The following is a 19,300-nucleotide window of genomic DNA, read 5'->3' as shown; positions in this document are numbered from 1 at the left end:
GAGGGCAGGAAGGCAAAGGAAGGGGAACTGGAAGGAGGAGGAAGCATACAAGCCGGGGGTGTGGCTGAGTGAGAGACAAAGCGAGGGAAGAGAGAGAAGGGCAAAGGGAGAGGAAGACCAGTAGGCTAATACAGGTGTGTGTATTAAGGAGAGAGAGAACAATTGGTTGGGGTCTTTATTGTCTACTTTGAGGTAAGACACTGCTCTGCATTTTTGCTAGTGTGTCATTTTATGACATTGAGCTGTGTGTTTGGACATGCAGGTCAGGTCAGATGTGTATGGCTGTGCTTCTATATACATGTATGCATGTTTGGGGGCGTGCACTTACAGAATAGCGTAGTGTACTGTCTAATCACAAACGTGTATGCATGAATGTGCATTGGATGTGTGTATATGCGTGTGCACGCATACCTGATTGTGTGTGTGGTGACAGGATGATTTCATACATTTAGTATGCATTGTATTTTCCAGACTATAAGGGGCACCTAAAAACCCCAAATTGACCAGAAATGTTAAAGTGTGCCTTATACAACGGAAAATACGGTGGATAAAATTAAAAATGCATGATTACAATTTAATGAGCCTGCATATGGCAACTGCTCTGCTCTTGAGAAATATATGGAGTTGTCTTCAAGTGCCCTCTTGTGGTTAACATGCTAATTGTTGGTTGATAAAAGGACTTAAGAGAAAAGCGCAGAACTTTGACAGGAGTTCAGACGTCAAATTTCGAACGCTCATTGCAAATCCTCTCATGTTGTTGCATTGGACAATAATTGTGTAGGAGTTCGAAACAAATTGTGATTACTTGAAAGAAAATGATTGTATATGATAAAGTTTTGTACATAATTGTGTATTCTTGTTTGGATTGTTGTTAAATGATACCTTATATGGTAACTGTTCTGCCTTTGAGAAATATACGTATAGAGTGATCTTTGAGTGCCCACTTGTGGTTAATATTTTAATATTTTGTTGCTAAAATTAATTTTAGTGGTGAAACCATATGTCATCATGTTAACTTATGTTCTACGAAATAAAGTATTTTAAATGTATTTTGGACAATGTGAAATAATGTATTTTATTTTTTATGCAAACCTAGCTCTAACTTTAGTATTAATTCCTTGCGTTCTATAGTCCAGTGATCCTTATACATTAACAATATTTTACAAAAGACTATTTTGAGTGGGTGCGCCTTAAAATTTGGCACACCTCTTAGTGGAGTCCCAGTTGAGTACATGTGAGATCGTGTGTTTGATTTTGTCGGTATCACGTGAAGTGTGTTCACGTTTATCAGAGCAACAGTCAGAGTTCTACAAATATGTGAAAAACACAGTCATTATGCATTCATTTTACAGTCAACGTGTATAGTGGTGTCACCAGATATTACTTTGCTTACTGTAGAGGAGATGTATTACAGTAATCCCACCTTCCTATGTATTCCCCCCCCAAAAACGCATTATAAAACTGTTTAGTAGAATATCTAAAAAAAAAGTTGAAAAAAATACAATCATTTCATAAATACGTACTCTATACACTGAAACGTAAAACCACGTTATAGCAAGGGATTACTGTATCTGATTTGTAAATGCCCCATCAGCATCCTGCTAAAATATCTGTTAATAGCTATTTTATCTTAGCTTAGCCACTGTGCATGTAGCTCTGCTAATGCTACTTGAAGATGCAATATGCTAACTCTTACACATATCAATGTAATCTTTTCCACTACAAAATGTGGAAACCATTCTGATTTTTGATGTTACAGCAGCTAATGCTGTTAAATTCTAACTTTTGCCAAGAAAAGAAAAATAATGCATATTTTTGCTACTGCTGTGTTTAGCTAAGTGTCAAGGGGAAGGGACAAAATAAGGTTGCCAAAGTGAAGCGACGCGTAAGGACATTCAAGTGCACCACGCTCAATAATTCATGCAGCACGCAGCCGCCATGCATTTTCTATTTCGGGCGTTAAAACATACCTGCATGGGGGTGTTATTATTTTGAGTTTGTTTCTTATTGATTAACAAAGCTTTTGTACGACAAACCTTTGGTTAGGTGCTAGTTAGCTTACTAGTGCTGATTACATCATCCCTGCTAATACTACAGATTTTGCTATGAGACTACTGATGGTGCCGTGTCAGTACTTTGAAATGTGAGATGCATTTTAGTTCTCATGACCTTGGCACAGGTTTAATCAATCTATATGAGTGTTTTTCAACCTGCGTGCCGGGGAACACTAGTGAGCCCTGAGAACATGTCTAGTGTGCCACAGGAAATTTGTTACGTTTATTTTGTTTCAGTATTGGACTCCTGCAAAAGGGATTGCATACAATGCCAGTTTGTTATTTTGACTATCATTACGCACTGTTGTTTGTTTTTTATCCATTATTACCTGTTTACATTATTGTCACTATCGGCCAATCATATTCCTGTTCTTAGACACCCACACCCTCTAGGGTGGATCTGCTTTTGTAACCTGGGATATCTAGTAAAAAAGAATGGCTCAGAGGAAGGCCTTTAGAAATCTCTTATTTGAGGGTTGGCTTCTCTCCCAATTTCTCTGCTAGTTCAAAATCCATTGATGTCTTCTTTCCCTATTTTGACAGTTTACTTAACTTTAAACTTACGAAAATGCCCAATTGTATCTTTGCAAAAAAGAAAGTATGCTATTTCCCCATAACTTTGCCTCCTTTTGGTGATCAGCAGAGTAAATATGGCATTCATCCATATCAGTAGGTAGCAGTAAATTACTGTTTTTGTTATAACTGAATAACTAACTGCTCATGAGGTAGTACAGACAAATGAATGTAATAACTTATTTTGTTCGATGAAGCTCTTTAAGATCTTACTTAAAAAAATAAGTAAAATAAAGGTATAGAAAAATACTGCACATAATTTATGTAGATTTTTAATATTATGTCCTCACTCAAAAAATACTAAGAAATCTTAGAACATAATCAAAAAGGGTTACACTGGCAAATACATTGTTTTTGCTTTTAAATTCTTATTTTGGTTTATTTTGGTTTTGTTTTTCTCATGTTCCATTTTTTTCATTCATTAATTCACTCATTCAAAATTTAGTAAAACCCAAAATAACAGCAAAGTTGTTAACTAAAACAAATAACCTGTATTACACCCTGAGCCACGGAGATCAGAAGAAAAGAAAATCCGTCAATTTATGAAATTTCAACTTATAAAAAGGAAACCAGTGCCAGGAATTCATTCTTAATTGTTTTCTCTGTGCCTTGGGAAATTTTTAATTAACAAGTTGTGTTTCAAAAAAAGGTTAAAAAAATATTTATTCTGATCTGGTTAGAGTTTCAAATTATGTAGGAGGGATGTGTAGTGACATCTTTTGCTGATTTTTCCTCCGCAGGGTGTCTGGGTTTTCCCTTAGAGATAAGGTGAGAAGCTCAGTCATCCGGGAGGGACTCTGTGTAGAGCCGCTGCTCCTCCGGATTGAGAGGAGCCAGTTGAGGTGGCTCGGGCATCTGATAAGGATGCCTCCTGGACGCCTCCCTCGGGAGGTTTTCCGGGCATGTCCCACCGGACACGCTGGAGAGACTATGTCTCTCGGCTTGCTTGGGAACGCCTCGGGATCCCGTCGAATGAGCTGGAGGAGGTGGCTGGGGATAGGGACGTCTGGGCTTCCCTTTTAAGGCTGCTGCCCCGGCGATCTGAGCCCGGATAAGCGGAAGACAATGGATGAAAGATGTAACAGGGCTCTCCAACGTGGGGGTCATGGCCACCAGGTAGCCCCCCGTACAGGTTCAGAAAATAGCTCATCACTGACGGGCTTTGATTTTAAACTGAAAATATTTTTTAGTGTTTGGCTTAACTTCTAATAATTACAACCTGGTAACAACATAGTATTAATATATGTTAATTTTTAAGAAATGTACAGTGGAACCTCAGTTTTGGAACGCCTCTCAGCGCGAACAAATCGGTGTCCGACCAAAAATTTTGAGAAATTCTTGCTTCGCTGTTCAGTCAAAAAATCGGAGTTCGAACGTCGGTAATAAGTGAGTGCGTACGCTAGGATGCGATGCTGAGCGGCGTACGGGTGTTTTAGCCCCTTATTATGCCTCCGAAGAAAGTAAGTGCAAGCAGCAAAGTTGCTATAGGTGAAAAAAGAAAAGTAGTGCGTACAACTATTGCATTTAAGGAAGAAATAATAGCCAAATATGAAGGAAGTTTGCGAGCGCCTTCTGCTGACCACCACAAAGGTAAGAAATCCTATTCATAAGATTACGATGACGCGAACGTACGATTAGCCTGGGTTAGCTTTAAGTTTACGTTGAACATTCAGGGTGTTGGAACGGAGCCCAACATTGAGGGTGTTGGAACGGAGCCCCCTTTCCAATGAACCGCTCACCACTTGTTGTGAAGACCCGGGTGCTAAATGACTTGTAAACGACCTGATTTTTTTATTTTTACACGTTCATGTTAGCATAATCTTTCGTACGGAAGATTACGATAACACGAACGTACGATTAGCCTGGATTAGCTTTATGTTTACGTTAAACATTCAAGGTAAACATTCAGGGTGTTGGAACGGATTAAAACGATTTACATTATTTTTAATGGGAAAAATGATTTCAGTGATCGAACAAATCGGTTTTCGTACAGGGTTCTGGAACGGATTATGGTCGAGAACCGAGGTTCCACTGTATATCAAAATAGTAGCTCTTCATGCCAATCAGTAATAAAAAGTAGCTCTCAGCTTAAAAAAACTTTGGTGACCCATGAATTATAACTTTTAAATTCTATCCATTTGTGTCCACTTATAATTTATCATTAAAATATTGTGCAATGTAAGGTATTTTAGTGGCCTTGTTGACACTGTATAACGGTATTTGTATTTTGTCACATTGTTCCTTTTTGTTACACTCTCTTTTGTTCTGAATCAGTTGTTTTAGTAAATTTACTTCGTTTTTATACTGTTAAAGCTTTTTCACATTGAATTTTTTACACTCCAACCCTTTTCAAGCTGAGAGCTACTTTTTGGTACTTATTAGTGGAAAGGGCAACCAGTTTAATATGAATTCCTAAAATAAAGACATATTATGTGAGCACTATGTTATTACCAGGCCCATTACTTGAAGTATGGTTTAATAGACTCAGTCAACAATTTTAAGTCAAATAATTTTACAAGAAAATCACAATGACCCAGCACTGGTGAGCCATTTTCAGAACAGGTCTGTGGGCCCCTAAGCCGTCCTTAGCAGGCACCTGGCGGTAACAACGTTGGAGACCTTTCGGTTTACACTATTTTACTTTAACATCATTTTAAAAATATTGTGCAATGGAAGGTCCAGTTGTCATACTGATTTTGTTATGTTTGTATTTTTGTTCCATTGCTGATTTTTTTCCTCTGATTCTCTTGACTTTGTTATAGATAGATTTACATGTTTTTTATTTATATTGCCAAAGATTTTATTAGTGCCTAATTTTTTGGGCTTTGTTTATCTATACTAACTCAAAGAGGAGATAGGTCCAATTATTCAATGGCTATGACATTTCCCAGCAAAAACTATTGGTATTGGATTGGTATCGATCAATACTACCCTGTACATAGATCAGATCGATATCCAAATTCCCAGTATCACCCACCCCTAGTCGATAGCTCCTACTACTGTTAGTATGCCATATCAAATACATTGATTTGTTGTCTGAAGGGCTGACTGTGCACAACTTAACTGAGGGATTTCCTCCACTCCCCAGACTCACTTTTCAGCACTTTTGATTTTTGTTTGGCTATGATTCATAGAGAGAGTCCAAATAGATTTTCGACAACCGCTTCTGCCCATTGAACAAATCTTTGTGTTTGTTAGACTCCCTCTGGATCCTGTCTTCCTCTTTGACGGCATCCACCAACGGGAACACTTCAAAGACGTGGAGTTTTGTATCTATTTTTATGTTATTGTTTTTAAATAGAGGTTATGATTCCAACGAGGCTAAGTTCAACATGTGAAAGAAATACAACAGCGATGAAATCCCCCTGGTCCTCAAAAAGTGATTTTTTTTTTTTTAGAGCTTAGGTAAAAATCGACTAATATTAACGTCATCTACAGCAGGACTCTCCCAAAAAAATGTAAAGCTGAAATATACTTTTAGTTACTAATTAGCGCAAAGGACACCCAGTTTAATATTGAAGGCGAAAGCACATTCCTGAGTCCCGCCGCGGGTCCTTTTCCTGTCCCAGATCGAGTATTCGGACTTTGAAAAAATAAAGCTTGAAAGAAGAAATGCAGTTGAGGAAATGTATTACAAACTTTCAAAATAAAGATAAAACAGAGTACTCTGGGCCGGTCTGATCAGGAGACAGCTCTCACAGTCAAAAGGGCATCGAAAATTGTTTACCACAGTTTTTCATAGGAGAGGGGTGTGGATTTGCAAAATGAAACATAAAACATAAACATGCAAACAAAAAGGAACTTACATCTTATTCAAGAGCACTTTGTTAAAACTGGTCGCAGCTGTATTTTGAAGGTTGTACGATAAGACCATACTGATATGTAAGGATACAGCAAGTAAATATTTAATTCAAATATGTGGATGATCATAGGTGCAATTACAACAACTGAATGTGTAATATTATTGAAGTAAGGCTGTGACGATTAAATAATAAACTTAATATTGCTGGAAAACTCGTGTTATGGTGACAACATACTCAGGGACCTATTTTAATAATCTAACAATATACATTTCTAAAATAACATCCCAGCTAAATGGCCTTTAAAAAAGCTAAGAGGTAGCTTGCTAGTGAGCTAAAAAGGTAAAAAAAAATAAAAGGGAGCTAGATAGCGAGCTAAAAGAGCAAAAATAAACTGCCAGATAGAAATCTAAAGACAAAGCTAGATAGCTAGCTAGCTAGACAGGAGCCCAAGATTTAGCTTGATAACTTGCACAAACGGTAAAATGTTAGCTAGATAGCATGCAAAAATGTAACAAGCTAACTAGATAGCTTCCTAAATAGCTAAAATGGTAGGAAGATAACAAGCTCCGAAGCTAAAAAGGTAGCCAAATAGCTAGGTCTAAAAACTTCACATTTATTTGCACATACATTGGAATTTAGTTTGTTGTATTTCCTGTAAATCAACAAAAAGATGTACAAATAAATGTGTTTAATAAACAAATAAATTCTCATTATACTCTCTTAATCAATTGTTTTGAAATAATTATCAATACTTAAATACATTTTTGTCCATGAAGGCCATGAACCGGAATTTAATCATTTAATTTTCTAAAATAAGAACTTATTATGCTATCACTATGTTGTTATTAACATGATAATTATTCAAAAATAGGGTTAAATAGACACAGTCAACCAATAAAATTTTACTTAATGACTGAGCACTGGTGAGTTATTTTCAGAACCGCAGGCTACTCAACTGTCCTTAGGGGGCACCCTGGTTCCCGCGGGACTGCATTGAAGACCCCTGTGTGCATCATTTGAAGTGGTTGAGAAGACCCTCTTGTATTATTTTAATGTCTTCAAGCGGCCAACACCTACACAAAAAGGAAAAAAAACACACATTTAGACATACTTGCACACATATAGACACGCACAAACAAACTTTCAGACATATTTGAGGAATGAGAGTACAGCACACCGCAAAAGATATTTCTCTTTTTCTTATATTTAAATTACTCTGCTATCAAAATAAAGAATGAATGAATTTAGTCTATTTGGGAGCAGCACCAACAACTAATTGACTAAACGTATCAACAAAATGTCTTCCGAAAACAAAAACGGGTGAACAATACACTAACATATAACCAAATGGAGTAGGCTGAAACTTAGAGTGCCCACCCCTGTTGGATTGTATTCCCTTGAAGAGAAAACCAAAAGAAGAAAAACAGAACTTTTCCCCACAAAAGAATATTAGAAAACAAGAAAATGACATTTCAAACTCATAAGAGTATCGCTAATGACTAGTATAGCATGTAATACCAAAATAAAATCTATTAAACATTTAAACCCTAATCCTAACCTTAACTCATAATAATATCACTTATGACTCACAAACATATGATACTCAAATAAAATATTGATATATTAATCTTCTTCAGTATATTTATCCAAATTCCTTTAGTATAGATTTTTTTAAATTGATTTAAATAAGGGACATCTTTAAGGTCATTATCTAACTTGTTAGAAAAATTGATAGTTTTTTGGCCAGCACACTGGCTTTTCAACAATGCTGGACTTTAGAGAAACAACTGTTGAATATTTGTAAGGATTCGGTGCTTACATGCTGTGTATTGACCCTTTTCACGTGACGTCACTCACGTTGCCTTCTCTGGCAGAATGAGAGCCATGAACAGGCGGCTAGAGCACCCTTTTTTTAATCAAAACATGATTTTACTTTGTTGCGTTTCCGGGTCATTTCTGCCCGCAATTGCTGTAGATTTGGACCCGAGCCTGAAATTGTAGTGTCGTTGGCAAATAGAAAATATTTTGCTTTTGATGACACAGTACATATGTCATTTATGTAGGATAAAGACAATAAAGGTCCTAACGCAGAACCTTGAGGAAACACAGAGTTAATCCTCATAAGACTTCAATTGCTATCACCAATCTGTACATATTGGGATGCATTTAAGAGATGATTTTGCCAGTGGAAAGCACTTCTTCTCGTTACATTATGCTGCAGCTTTTGAAATAGTAAATTGTGATTTATTGTGTCAAAAACTTTCCTTAAATCTATGAAAATACCGACATATCCTAGTTATTTGTCAATTGTTTTTGTTATATCTTCCACAAGATCAATCAGAGCCATCAAATAAGAAGTAATACTTAAAGACATAGTGTGTATTATTTGACCACTAGATGTCACTGTATTGTGTCGCGTGACTGAACTGAATACAAACTCTGGAGAACAGTTGTGACGAAAAAGACCAGGCTTATATTATGTAAAATACATGAAAATTGATCAACCTACGAGTATTTTTTTAAATGCACGTTTATAGAATTCATATTTTTTTGCTTACCATTTAAATCAATGTTGAAGTTTTTTTTTTATTTAAATGAATGAAGGTTTCAACACTAGAATGTGCTAAAGATTACACACTGCCCCTTTAAAGAAGCAAAACAGACACACAAACCCAATCTTACACATGAGCAGCCATCCTTCATCAATCTTTCTATTTTTTTATGAAGGATAATTTAAGGTGTCGAAACCCTCAATGTTCTGAATTGAAGTTGTTGTAGTCCTTCTATTTTTCCCCCTTTTCTCTCACCTCCTTCCTTTCCTCCCTCCTCATTTTCTTTTCACTTCCTCCGCCCTTCCTCTCGCCTCTTCTGCCATGTGTCGTTCTTATCTGTCACACCTCTCCTTACCGCTTCCCCCCTGTCACTTTATCGATTATCTCAAGAATTTTCTCGCCGCACTATCGCTCAGCATCTCCGAAATCAACTTAGAAACGATGAAAATGGAAAAAGAGGAGCCTGCAGCCGGCAGGAAAGAGAGAGGCGGAGTCAGGAACAGAGATGAAGAGAGGGCGGGAAGAACGGATGTTGCTTGGCGACTGTTGCTGAGCAACGAGCTGGGGAGGGACGGAAAAGAGGAGGCTGGAGTCAAGTGATGGGTTGCCGTGGTGATACAGGCTTCCTGCTGTCAGGCTCTGTGTGTGTAGGTGTGGGATTGTGTGACTGTGTATGTGTGTGCGACTCCTTAGGAGGATATAATGCCCTTTTTAGGGGTTAAAAAATAATTGTATTCGTTTTTGGAAGGTTTCCTGTTAAAGGGTGTATTGTTAGGCACGTCCTAGTGGAAAAAAAACAATTTAAACATCGTTTTGACACAATGAGTGGTAGTCTGTAAAAAGACATTATAGCAGTGTAACATTATTATACCTTTAAAATAAACTAAAAGTATAGTCATATAATAACAAAGGTGAGTACACCCTAAAGTGAAAGTTCCTGAAGTATATGGTCTGATTACTTTCAGCCTTATGTAGTGCCACAATTTATTTTTTTAAGGTCCCCGGATAGTTCCTTGCCATGGTGTGCCATGTTGGGAGTTTCAGTGGAGAGGAAGACAGCGTGTATTTCTAATTGAACACACCTGCTCCCTGTTCATACCTGAGACCTAGTGAGAGTAACAAGTCACATGGTAATTTGCAGGGAAAATGACAAGCAGTGCTTTGTTTGGACATACGGTATTACACATATATTTAATCTAAAAAAAAAAGAAAGTAATTATCTTATTATCATTTATAAATGTTTACAGAATATATTTGTAATATAAATTACTATAAGATTCAAGTATGTCTTTATTGTCTTTAACACAAAATGCCACTGAAATTTTCTTTGCAACCCCAGTGTACAGTGTTTACATAAGAGTTCAAACTTACAAAGGAAGTTCACAACAGGATTTAATAAAATCAAATCTATATACATATGGGCGGCACGGCGTTTGAGAGGTTAGGGCATCCGCACCACTGTTCTGAAGTCATGGTATCAAATCCAGTGTGGAGTTTGCATGTTCTCCCTGTGCTTACGTGGGTTTCCTCCGGGCACTCCGGTTTCCTCCCACATTCCAAAAACATCCATGTCAGGTTAATTGGCCAGTCCAAATTGTCCCTAGGTATGAATCAGCGAGTGAGTTGTCTGTCTCTGTGTGCCCTGCGAGTGGCTGGCAAAAATTTCAGGGTGTCCCCTGCCCACTGCCCAAAGATAACTGGAATAGGGGGTTGGGATGGGATGGGAGTTAGTGGGGTAGTGGGAAGACTGATGGCCTTGACAGCTCTGGGTAAAAAATATCTTAGTCTGTTATTGGTGGTGCGGATGTTTCTGTGCCGCGTTCCTGATGGAAGAAGCATGAACAGTCTGTGGCCATGGTGGCTGGGATCCGTAGCGATGACCTTTGATGGATAGCAGCACAGTCAAGTGTAAATAGGGTGAAAAGTGCTGGACTGAGCACACACCCCCATGGCAAGCCAGGGGTAATGGTATAATCTTCCAAATTCTCACCACTTGACATCTGTTGGTGAAACATAGGTTTTGATTCAATAAAAACATATAGGAGAAAAATACTGAATATTCTGGGTAGGTGAGTCGTAAATTTACACCCATCCAGTATTGCCGCCTCACTCTGGTTTCCCAGATGTAGATTATGTAATAAGAACTACCTACAGCAGGGTTGGGCAAATTATGGGCCGCGGGCCACATGCAGCCTCTCAGGCTTTTTCATCAGGCCTGCCAAACCAAAATAATTGCACTACAATGACAATACATATAATAGTAAATAATGTACTACTCATACACCATGTTGCTTTGGTGAAAAGTTTCTCCCCATTGTCCCTTTGTGTGTCTACTACAAAATACTACTCCAGATACACTACAAACATCGACAAAATTACTAAATAAACTAAATATCAAATTAAGTGCTTAAAAACTGGGACCCAGAATATTTTTTTGCTTCCATTCTGAAGGGATATGAGAGAAATTCTACAAACTACTTTACAAAAATACAGCTACAGTAATATTGCAAAAATACGATCGAAATACTACAAAAGTACAACTAAGGAAATACTACAGAAATATCTATACAGAAATACTACAAAAATACAACTACAGTAATAATATCAAAATACTACAGATATGCTACTTAGGAAATACTCCAAAAAATACTGAGGAACCACTACAAAAATCTGGCTGCAGACACATTATAAATAATACTACCAAACTAATTAGCAAACGTAATGCTTAAAACCGGGCCCTAATCTGTAATTTTCTTTTTTTGAGCATTTCAAACTCAATTTGATGAGACAAATCTTTTTTAAAAACTGATACACAAAGAAATATAGAATGTATATTTAATCATAAATGGAAGATAATGAGCAGAGCCGGCCCAAGGTATAAGCGAGCTAAGAGGCAGTTTAGGGCTCCGCAACCACTAGTGGGGCCCCAAGAGTGGTTACCTTTTTGGTGCCAACATTGTCACTTTGTGTGTCCTCTTAAAAATACTATTACAAAAATACAACAAAAATACTACACAATTACAACAGAACTAAATATCAAATACAAATACAGTGCTTCAAAACATGGACGTCATGTATTATTTTGCTTTCATTCTGAAAATAAAAAAAATTATATAATTACTATAAAAATTACTACAGCAATACTATATTACAAAATACTACTACAGAATTATTTACTCCAAAATACTCCGATAGAAGTACTACAAAAACTCTACAAAATTGATACTAAAATACTGCTTTGGAAATACATCAATTATACTTCAACTGAAATACTAAAAAATACTATTACATAATAATATGATATAAAAAAACTTCTAGAGAAATAGCACTGCTACAAGAGGTTTGCAACAAAAATCTTGCAAATTACACCTAAAGCAGGGGTCGGGAACCTATGGCTCGCGAGCCATATATGGCTCTTTCTATGAGTATCTGTGGCTCAGAGACCAATTTGATTGCATGCAAAATTTCTCCATCTTGTTCAAAACCGGAGATGTCTATCCTATTCAGGTAAACGTGAAGCCAAACCAAATCTAAATTCAAAGGTAACACTTCGCAGTATATATAGGGCACGTTTTTCACTACAATTTACAGTCAAGGTGTCACACAAAAAAAGGGGGAAAAAAACTCGTTTTGGCTGTACAACGCTAAAGAATCCTTTATTTAAAAGTTCACTATATAATCTGTGTTCAGTGTTCAGATACTTTATGATGAATCCACAGAACTGTAAATACGCCAAAACACCGGAAGAGAACTTAGTCATTTGATTGGGTGAGTGGGAGGGATTGGTGGAGCTATGCAAAAAGTACAAGCATTCCCTCCCATCTCTCGCCAAAGGTAAGCACATAAGGCTCCCTATTCTCAGAATGTTGTGACGTTTTTACAAAATAAATTCTTGCATCTGGTTTTGAAACCAATATGTATGAAAAAAAAGGTCAAAAGGAGTTTAACCGATCTTGAGTAATTGCAAGAAAGAGACAAGTTTAAAGTGGTCTGTTTGTTGAATTTGGGACAGGGGCTCTGGCATTATTCTCTTTTCATAATTTTTATCAAATCATCAAAAATAAATGTGCTGAAGACTAAGCTTTTGTCTGGAGTGCGGGTTTAGCAATTTTGTAAATTTGTCTCATAATATATGGTGTGGCTCTTTCCCAAAATAAAATTAATATTTTTTGCTTTTATGGCTCTTTGAGTCAAAAAGGTTCCCGACCCCTGACCTAAAGCGATACTACAAAAATGCTCCTGTGGAAATATCACAAAAATACTACAAAAATAAAACTACAGTAACACTGGACTACAAAAATACTATAGAAATACTACAAATATACAACAAACGTTTTTATGGAAACATGACAAAATACAATAGAGAAAAGTAATACAGTAATACTACAAAAATACTATAATCATAAAACTATTGTAATAATACAAAAATACTAAGAAAATACTAAAGATATACAGGAAAATAAATTACTTTCAAAATACAACAAAAATACTACATACTACTATAGAAATTCTACATAAAATTACTTCAGAAATACTAAAAAAGAAAAAACTGAAAAAAACCCTACAGTAATACTTCAAAACTAAATAACAAATGAAGTGCTTAAAATTGATAAATTATTTTGCTCTAATTGTGGTGCTTTCCAAACCAATTCGATGAAACTAATCTATTTAAAAAAGAAGTATAACTTGTCACTTTTGGCCCTTCACTCCCAATAGGTGCCCACCCTTGGAGTAGACCTTGGGATAAGTACCAGTAGATATGTAAATGAACAAGTAGTAGTGGGCCCCAAGTCTAATTTTTTTTAGGACCCCACAAAGGCTTGGGCCGGGTCCTGATATTGAGCTAGGTAGCCACATTTTTAACTCTAAATAGTTGTCCATGGCTGATCAAGATCATCTCGGTTGCTGTAGAAAACCTTATCAGGGTCAAGATTTGGCCTTGCCTTTGACATATGCATACCTGTCAACCTGTACGTTTTTGCCATACAAAGTACGTTTATTATGCATTTTAAGACGTGTACGACGTACAAGAAAATCTGTACGGAAAAACGCAAATTTGTCAATTATGGGTACCATCCGGTATACACCGACTATGACGAAACGGCAAATCAATCAAGTCAAACGAGTTTGCCGCGGTAGCCTCTATCTCGGTATCGGGTTTTTTTTTCGTTGCAGACGAAGCGAGCAGTTTGATGGTACTGTGCGCATGCGTCTACCGCCTCGGATTTCATATGGTAGTTATCTAGTGAAAGGAAGTCCGCCTCTTTTTAGAGAACCGGCTTTTTTGGCTCAACTCATTAAAGAGAGCCGGCTCTCAAACGGCTCACTTGCTTCGATGCATTATATTCATCGCATCATTATTGTTGTCAAGTCAAGTCATTTTTATTTGTATAGCCCTAGAAAGTTAAGAAAAAAAAGAAGTACTGTATAAAAGGAGAAAATGCAAAACGACAGGTTTGTGGTTATCCCTTTAATCAGTATATTACCAACAATAATTTAATGCAAAAAATGAATTCATAATTTGAGCAAGAAAATGTATTATTCTACTTAATTATACTTGCATGTATTTTTTCCTTCTACAGTGAACGTCCAAGCTACTTCATTTTTGAACTTTTTCAAAAATAAACCTCATTCATGTCGAGCTACTCAGTATCTCACAACAAAATGTTAATTAACAATATATATGATATAACGAAACACGTGTACAATATAACATGTTAAACTACATAAATAAACACGTTTGAAAAAAATATGGTGTAAGATGATTTTGTATTTTGTAAGGGAAAATACGACATTTTGTAAGGGCATGGAGCCCTGGAGGTTGACAGGTATGCATACGTGAATGAACTTGGAGGTAGACATACGCAGTAGAGAAAAATAATCCTGTCATTCAAGAAGCTAAATAGGAGGAGGCAAAGAACAAGGAGGTGGCCGCGGAGAGGAAGGCAGCATCTCCCGCCTCCCTTTTTTCCCTCCCCTCCTCTTTCCTCCCTGCCTCCTTCCTCTCGCGTGTTGGCGCACTCGTGCAAGCTTTTGCTTTAGCGCGGACGAGCGACGCACATGCACGCAACAATGTGGTGCATCAACTGCGCGTCCGACAAAACGCCCGCCATTCCAAACAACAAGCTTCTCTACTGGTAAGACCGAAATTGCCGTGAGCGCGCGTAGGGGGTCCCGAGGAGGGTCACGACAATGCGTGTGCGCAATCTACAGCTGACGTTGCGTTTTCAGGCTCGGCCCTGGTGCACTGGGACGCTCGTGCGTCACATTTGACCGCTTACGACCCGAATTTGGTGCCATTCACCTGTCTCCTTTCCTTTCTCTCTCCCTCTATTTTGAAACGCCTCCATGCTTTCTTGCTGGCCTGTGAACTCATCACTGCTTAGGTAGGACGCAGATGTTTCCCCCGTTATGTCAAGTATGACATAACCAGTGTTGTGCACGTTACTGATATACCAGTAATCACTTACTGTTACTAGTTACTTCATTTAAAAAGTAATTCAGTTACCCCCCAGAATACTGACATCAAAATAGCACGTTAATCCGAAAGTAATAATCTAGTTACACTTGCTTAGAATTTGAACCCCTAAAACTACTTCAAAATAGCCACATAATAAAAGAAATAGGAAAAAGCGTGTATAGCTGAATGTCAAACATAAGGCCCACGGGCCAGATCCGGCCCAGTGGATAATATAATCAGGCCCGCCATCCATTTCTTTAAAAATAGCAGGTGTCTAGGTTATCTTTATCAAAGTTATCTCATCTCATCTCATTAGCTGCACCGCTTATCCTCAGTAGGGTCGCGGGGGTGCTGGAGCCCATCCCAGCAATCATCAGGCAGTGGGCAGGGGACACCCTGAACTGGTTGCCAGCCAATCGCAGGGCACACAGGGACAGTAACTCGCTCGCTCATTCATACCTAGGGACAATTTGGACCGACCAACCCACCTGAAATGCATGTCTTTGGAATGTGGGAGGAAACCGGAGTGCCGGAGGAAGCCCACGCAAGCACGGGGAGAACATACAAACTCCGCACAGGAAGTCCAGTAGCTGGATTTGAACCCACACAGGAGGTTCCCAAGACCTTAGAACTGTGCCGCACAAGCGCTAACCACTGCGCTGCCGTGCTGCCCTTGTCAAAGTTATGATTTTTCTTAAATAAATGGAAACCAAGTGCTCTATCTGGCTGCCAGTGGACAGTAAAGGATATACTTTTAGCTTTAGTAGGCCCAGCATAGTAGTTTGATCTGATGTGGTGTCATCCTATTGCCCATTCTGTGCTAAAACTTGTATTTTGCATTTCTTTTAATTCATTTTAAATCAATAAGACAATTAAGGCTTTTGTTAAAAAATGTCACAGCTCCCACTTGAGTTTGTATCGCATGTTGAGTTGGTTCAAGTGTTGAATTGCATCCACAAAAAATTCCAAAAAACAATCCTCCTTGAATGCAGGGCAAAAACAAATAAGAAAAATTGTGCAATTTGTTCATTTTCAGTTCCCATAGTTTGTATTCTTCAATGTGCTCTGTAGCACTCCTTTTCAATTTCACTACACAATTCAGCAACATTTAGTGGTGATAAGTTTAGTAGACACCAAAATAAGAAGAGAAGACATCTATGGATTTTGATCTTGCAAGGAAGAGATTGAGAGAAAGTTTCAGATAAGATTCCAACCTGTTGTAAAGGCCCATCACTGAGCCCTTACTTTTTATTAAATCTTTGTAAAAGCAAAACTGTCCTAAAAGGAAGTGAAAAATAGAAAACAGCAAGAGGATTGGCCGACAACGTTAACAGTGGACAACTGTCAAATTAACAAGCTGCCATCTTACACAATCTCTTTGCCGGTGTCTAATATTAAAAATAATAAAATAATACAGTGGTCCATTTATACAATGTGCCTTTAATTCTTGTCTGTTCTAGTGTCATTTTTTGGGCAGTGAGTCTTTTTCATAATTTCCTATTCTCTCTCTCACGGATCAGTAATAACTAATTGCTAATTTATTACATCTTCTGAGATGTTAATGATCTGTGTCAGAATTGTAGCTAATTCCCTACCCTGGAGGTGACGATTTTCCACTGAGAGGAGTGGATCCAGAGGTGGAAGTTGTAGTAGCGAGCAAACCGAGGTTGATATAGGCCGTCACATCTGGTGGAAATAGCATGGAGGTGGTTTCTATTGAAGCAAAATATGGGTGGTAAATAAATTACAAATTAACAAACAATTTATTGACCAATTGAAATAAAGAGCCGAGTTTATTCTTTTTAAAACTCGTCTCGCCTTATTGGAGAACCACATACGTTTTTAGATCTTTATGTCAGGAAAACGGATGAAAAACCTTACACACTTTAGGTGAATTCTTTTTATCGTTTTTGATAGATCAATATACTTCAATCAAGACACACACACACTTGGATTGATGGACTTTTATTTTACCAATCATCTACTGAAGAAGCTTGAATAGAACACAAATCAATAATAAGAAAATAAAACAGAGACATCTAGAAGTTGAAAACTTAAACTGGCACCATATGGATAGGCAACAACATTGGCTTATTATTATGTTATTGTATTTTGATAGAGTTCCCTCTTTTACGTCACACCAATACAAAAACCTAGAAACAACGAGCTGTTCTGCAAAGTTCTCCAGCGATCAAGATGACGGCCCAGTCTTTATGTCCTCAGCTGTAGAACGATGAGGAGTCCCGGTCGGCTTGGTGCGAGGACCACAGGATGAAGGGTGTCCAGGCAGAGGTTGACTGTTGGTGCCCAGAAGCTTCTCTGAGGTCGCTGGCTTTGTCCCACCGGTTTGGCTGCTAGCTTGATCGAGCTTGGCTGCTGACTTGGCAAGGTTCTCTGACTGTTTGTTTAGCTGAGACTTGGTCAGGACCGGACAGGATTTTGGTCCAGTTCTTCTTGTTTGGATATGCCCTCTCGCCTTTTGGCTGGCCAAATTCAAACTGCCCTTGCGATGTGAGACGTGGACCAGCTCTTGGTTCCGGTCTGCTGAGAGGGGCGGACACCTAGTGGTGGAGTTGTCACGGCAACCTTTGATGCGCATATTTGAGCTAGTGCCTCATTCCCCAACCGCACATTTCACCAGTATCATTCATATAACATATCTATGTGATTGATTTAAAACACAATATTCACCTCACATGTTTTGACATGTTTGATCATTCTCTGACATTGCAAAATGCAAAATTCTGACCAAATGTTGAATACTCTACAGTCTACACTATTATTTGTAAAACTTAGTTTGACAGACAACTGTGTTCGAAAAAATTATGTATATTTATTCAAAAATAATATATGAAGCCCTGCTCTCTCCAAGCTTATCTGATCCAAGCAATATTGCGATCAGTTGGGACATTCTTGGTTTCTACATTTTTCCGCAAACAACAACTTACGGATTGCAACTTCAGTTTTGAAAAAAATAAATTTGGTAGTTTGAGGACAACGTTGTCCGTTTTTTTCTGTGCCTATGTATAGGAAAATTATGATCATATTTGATTTTTTGGATTATTTTGGAAATTTGCTGCTACTCAATTTTAATGCACTAATTTTTCATTGCACTATTGTTCTGATGCACATACACCTTAGGTCCGTCTCCAGGCATTAGCTTGTATGTATTTTTGCTTTTTTATCCTGACATTCTTTTGTATCTGATTTTTCTCCTTTAACTCTTTATTACATGTTTATCCTAGAGTGCCACGACTAAACTATCCAGTATTGAAATGTCATGTCATTAATAGTCATTATTTTATGACTTTTTCAGGACTTCCCATTTGATTATTTTAATAATTTTATCAATTTAGTAGTCATTTATCCACTTCAAGTTTATCCATGTGTTTGAGTGAAGTATTTACTTATTGTTGGGTTCATTTGACGTCTCAGTTAATCCTTTGTTCGAAGTGATATCTAGTGTGCTATTAAGGAATGCCTTGAGACTTGTTCTGGATTTTGTCAATAGCGAGTTCCATTCTTAGAGCAAGCGTCCCTCTCTGTTGGATAAACTAACAAAATATCCGCTCCAGCTCGTTTAACGCGTCAAAGTCTTGCGGAACCTGGATGTTGATTTGAGCAAGCGAAGGAGATACAGTTTCTTCATGCTAATAATTAATGAAAACTAAAGACACACATTTAACTATCCTCTCTTATAGTATTTAGAAGCACTATAAAAGTGCCATGACTCGAAAAGTTGATTGTGGAGTCTTTCAATGGAGCGAAATTGAGTGTTTGAATATTCCTTTGCAGTATTTGATAGTGTTCCAACTCGACTTAGATTTATCGTGGGATAAGGCAAAGTCGTTCAGGGAA

General features: G+C 37.7%; 1 protein-coding gene across 8 annotated transcripts in view; it reads left to right on the top strand.

Annotated features, from left to right (window-relative positions):
- Nucleotides 1–19,300, top strand: part of LOC148369719 (IQ motif and SEC7 domain-containing protein 1-like) — a 106,523-nt gene that overhangs the window by 45,147 nt on the left and 42,076 nt on the right. Inside the window, exon 1 of one of the 8 annotated variants that reach the window (XM_088331874.1) lies at nucleotides 14,908–15,119. The exons of the other annotated variants lie outside the window; for them this stretch is intronic. Within the exon in view, the coding sequence (XP_088188000.1) occupies nucleotides 15,043–15,119 (77 nt within the window). The 5' untranslated portion in view covers nucleotides 14,908–15,042. Of the gene's footprint in view, nucleotides 1–14,907; nucleotides 15,120–19,300 lie in introns of those variants that run through there. 8 annotated transcript variants of the gene reach the window in all.

This window comes from Urocampus carinirostris, chromosome 3, assembly GCF_059441175.1.
Source record: "Urocampus carinirostris isolate Australia breed hairy pipefish chromosome 3, RoL_Ucar_1.0, whole genome shotgun sequence".
Classification (NCBI taxonomy): domain Eukaryota; kingdom Metazoa; phylum Chordata; class Actinopteri; order Syngnathiformes; family Syngnathidae; genus Urocampus; species Urocampus carinirostris.
This window is presented reverse-complemented; position numbering and strand designations above follow the sequence as displayed.